The sequence below is a fragment of the Littorina saxatilis genome, unplaced genomic scaffold, assembly GCF_037325665.1.
Source record: "Littorina saxatilis isolate snail1 unplaced genomic scaffold, US_GU_Lsax_2.0 scaffold_1976, whole genome shotgun sequence".
NCBI classification, from domain to species: Eukaryota; Metazoa; Mollusca; class Gastropoda; order Littorinimorpha; family Littorinidae; genus Littorina; species Littorina saxatilis.
Genome location: NW_027125988.1, coordinates 10,001 through 14,132, shown reverse-complemented (window position 1 = coordinate 14,132; position 4,132 = coordinate 10,001). Strand labels below are relative to the sequence as shown.

Here is a 4,132-nt window from a genome sequence, read left to right as displayed (position 1 = left end):
CCCATCACATTCACTTTCGATTCAAAGTGCCCCCCCTTACAAAGCAACTGATCCGCCCCTGCACTGACACATACACACACACACACACACTGCTCACACTCACACACACACACACACACACGGTAGCAGACGACGTGACGCAGCAACCCTGATTCGAGAACGAGGCAGAAGCGGGGATTCCCCAAGAGCACATGACATTACGTCACTGGTTGGCCTCTCATAGATGTGTCTATTCATATCTCTGGCCGACTGTTCCGAGAGCGAAGGGGCCGAGTCGTCTCAACCCACACGGATTGAAGAATTGTGGGACCAAAATGGCACTCTTTGAACATTGAATACCTGAACAGAACCTTCAGTTTTTATCATGAATATTCCTCGGACCCGCGCTGCGTTTGACCAGGTAAGCAGTGAGGTTCTTTTCTGTGTCCCACTAACAGTTTGTATTGTGTGGGCTTTTCGCGTTGTGCTTTTCGCGTTCAGTTTTCTACCAGCTTTACTTATCAACGCTTATCAGGGTCGTTCCCAATGTTGTCCTAGTGGTGTCCCATTTTATTGACAATGTAGCCACACTTGTTTTTTTAATTTTCTCACCGGCTTCCACGTGAACTGGTTGTTTGTTCTAAGCAATTACCGACATTTTGTGCGTCGCGTGCCACCGCCGTGAACAGTGAGAGCCCGATGATCCCCCGTGGTTTTTCCTACTTTTGGTTTTCAAGTGTGTCAGTCAAAGAACAGTGACTGAGAGAATCTTCCTCGTTTAGTAAGACGGGTATCGGTTGAGAGATTCAGTTAATTGTGATGCATCAAGTCCCCGCGAAATCTGCAGGCTACTGAGTGAGAACATGTACACAGACGATTTGTGTCTGACACTTTTTGTGTAAAATAATGTTGCCAAGCGCGTTTTCAGTGTTATCTTATTAATTTTTAAGGACGTTTAATCTAAGACTGAATGACATCTCTACACTCACACTCACAGTTCAGCACATGTGACTCGAACCAACGGAAGTGAATGTGACCCGCTTTGTCAGTCTAGCACGGACACAAAAGACCCCTTTAAGGACTTTATTCCTGCGTTTATTTGTGAGAAAATATCTCTAATAGTGATGTGGAAGGGCGCCCTACACTGGTCAGTGTGGTTTGAGAGCATAACCGTGATATATCTATCTGGGGGGGGGGGGGGGGGGGGAATTCCCGGCTCTAAGTTCAAGTTCCTTCAAGAAGACCTGAGTGCCGTCAAAGCTTTAATGAGAGAGAGAGAGAGACAGAGAGAGAGAGGGGGACAGACAGAGAGAGACAGAGAGACAGATGATTAATGTTTTTGTTTGTGTCACTGTGTGTGTGTCATTGTGTGTGTGTGTGTGTTGTTTAACGTCGCTTCAACCGATGTGGCCATGGTAGACCAGCGCCGGCAAGTTGTGTGTGTGTGTGTGTGCGTGCGCGCGGTGTGTGTGTTTGTGGGGGGATGTGGGTGTGGCTGTGGGGGTGTATACATTTGTATGAATAAAGATTAAAAGATAAGAGCACACCCGACCTACATTGCCGTTTGTTAAAATCAACAACATGGATATATATGTGCTATATCTTGAGTGGGCTTTTTATGTGATTGTTTGGAATTGTTTTTTTATGCGTCCTTTCTGATCTTTTCATATTCTCTCCTTTCAACATTGCTAGCTTGACAATGATCTGCGAAAACGAGATTATTCTCAGTGACTCGTTCATAAAGAAAAGCAGCAAGAAATGTTTGTGTGTGCGTGCAACGGGGGTGGGGGGGGGGGGGGTGTCGTCGGGTGGGTTAGCGGCGAATTTTCACGATCACGCTCTTGTCGTTCATGTATTTTGTTTACATGCACATTACGACCTCCTGGCGCAACTATCTATTCCTGATTATAGTAACGGAATTCCTGTTGACGTGTTCTTGGTAATCCCTCCCTCCCTCCCTCCCCCCTCTCCCCCCCCCCCTCCCTCTCTCTCTCTCTCTCTCTCTCTCTCTCTCTCTCTCTCTCTCTCTCTCTGTACCTTATTCTTATCGTTATCCCCGTTTTCTGGTCAGTCTGTTAACCTCGCCATGACTCTCCGGCAGACAATCTCACCAACATACCACGACAAATGCGTCATGGACATTTCTTCGCTCAATCGATTTCATTGACGCGTGCGGCTCAAGCTACAGAAATTACAGTAGCACTCCCTTTAACGACCCATCCCCAGCTCACCCATTCCCGGCCCCTACCCGATGCAAGACTTCACTTATTCAGATTTTCTGTTCATATAGCCCCTGTAGATTTATTTCATCTTAAGACTCCTCCTATTCCAAGACCTGATTTTCTATTATTTGGTTTAGGTTTAGGAGGAGGGGGATATCGATGTCTCAAAGTGATATGTTTGCTATGACAGTGCGTGGGAAGAAACAACATTTAGAGAGAGAGAGAGAGAGAGAGAGAGAGAGAGAGAGAGAGAGAGGGGGGGGGTGGGGGGCAAGTAGATAGACAGATAAACGGACGAGCAGGCAGACAGACAATGTGAAAGGCGAGGTATGTTGGAAAGCATATATATATATATAAAGACAGAAAGAGACAGACGTACACTGTACTGCCTGTCACACACACACATGCATCACACACGTGCGCAGCCAGTCAACCACCGACTCAATAAGAATCTTACATAATAAAGTTCCACAAACACAAATTGTAGTATAAGAGGAAATATTATTGTTCACTTTAATATAAACATATTTATCAAACACACACACACGTTTAAGTTAATGACCTGCTGGAGTAAATGGCTTATTTATCGAGCTAGGTAATAAGGGTAATACTCAAATAACCAACTGAGTCCAGCAGTAGATAGAAATCCCGACGATGTAGACGTAGACTGACGGTAGTAGGACGACACTGAGTTAAAGGTGAAGCAGAAGACTGCGCAGACGTAGATGTAGATGTAGATGTGAGTGAAATGTCATCTTCCGGTTAAAGTTGACACCAGAACTTGGTTGTTTCAGCCTTCAGGTTAACAACAGGGCGACCTGAAATATGCGTGGAGTTAGTTTCATAGTCAATATCACGCTACCCTTTACCTGGCCCGTCTTATGCCAATAACTCCAAAGCAGGATTATATGGACAATGGCAATACAGATTCACACACTCATAATATACCCAAATCACTCATGCTGGCAACCATTTAAACATATTCAAATTAATGTTCAAACTAGCTACTAGCATCAATATATTAACAACACGAATTAACAATATTTCTTAGATATAATCATAACTATCATAGGCAAAGTACAGCAAGTATACAATAGTAGAAACCCATTATACTGCACTTGCAGACAAGCAAACAAACAACAAACAAACAAACAAACAAACGGCCGGTCGACTCGGAGTAACAAACTACATGTCCCTAAAAGTTATTTCCTATAACTCCGATACATATATTACAAATAAAGACTCACCGCATCTCGGCCGCATGTACAAGACAAATCATTATGCCCTTCCCCAGTCCGATCTCCGAAACCGGACCTACAGCTGCTGTAGCTGGATTCGCTGCTTGGAACGCAAGCCTTCACCGAATGAAGTATTATTCCCCAGGTTCTAAATTCATATATCAAATAATGAAGACAGTTCACAACATTTACAACGTAAACCACGAAAAACACGAGAAAAACCACATAGCGCACACACAGGCAGTAAAGCCCAAACACCAACACAGGTGCTTGCAATCGGTCTTTCCTACATACAACAGGCGCTTGTGACACTGCCGTTATAAGATACACGTACACTTCGAAAATAAAAGACCAACTATTATCTTTCTTTCTAATTCCGCTTTGAAGTTATCAAGATGCCAATGAGGTCAAGAGATATTCATGTGCTTAATCAAAGTAGCCATTGATTGTGAAAATACCAAATAGTTGTTTGTTCATTTGTTGTCTTGACGTTTTTTTTTCACATGATCATTATTTCGCACAAATAAAACGCACCAACAATTTTTTAATTTGGGGTGTGTGTGTGTGTGTGTGTGTGTGTGTGTGTGTGTGTGTGTGTGTGTGTGTGTGTGTGTGTGTGAGTTGTTTTTGCTGTATTTGTACAACAGACAATACAATGTTTTATGTTTTTGTTGTATGTTGGAATGCTGTTGA

At 43.6% G+C, this 4,132-nt stretch overlaps 1 protein-coding gene across 1 annotated transcript in view; it reads left to right on the top strand.

Annotated features, from left to right (window-relative positions):
- Window positions 1-233: 233 nt before the first annotated feature.
- Window positions 234-4,132, top strand: part of LOC138954435 (uncharacterized) — a gene marked incomplete at its 3' end in the record, with an annotated part of 10,480 nt that continues 6,581 nt past the window's right edge. Inside the window, 1 exon segment of the mRNA XM_070326283.1 lies at window positions 234-400. Coding sequence (XP_070182384.1) covers window positions 365-400 — 36 coding nt within the window. The 5' untranslated portion in view covers window positions 234-364.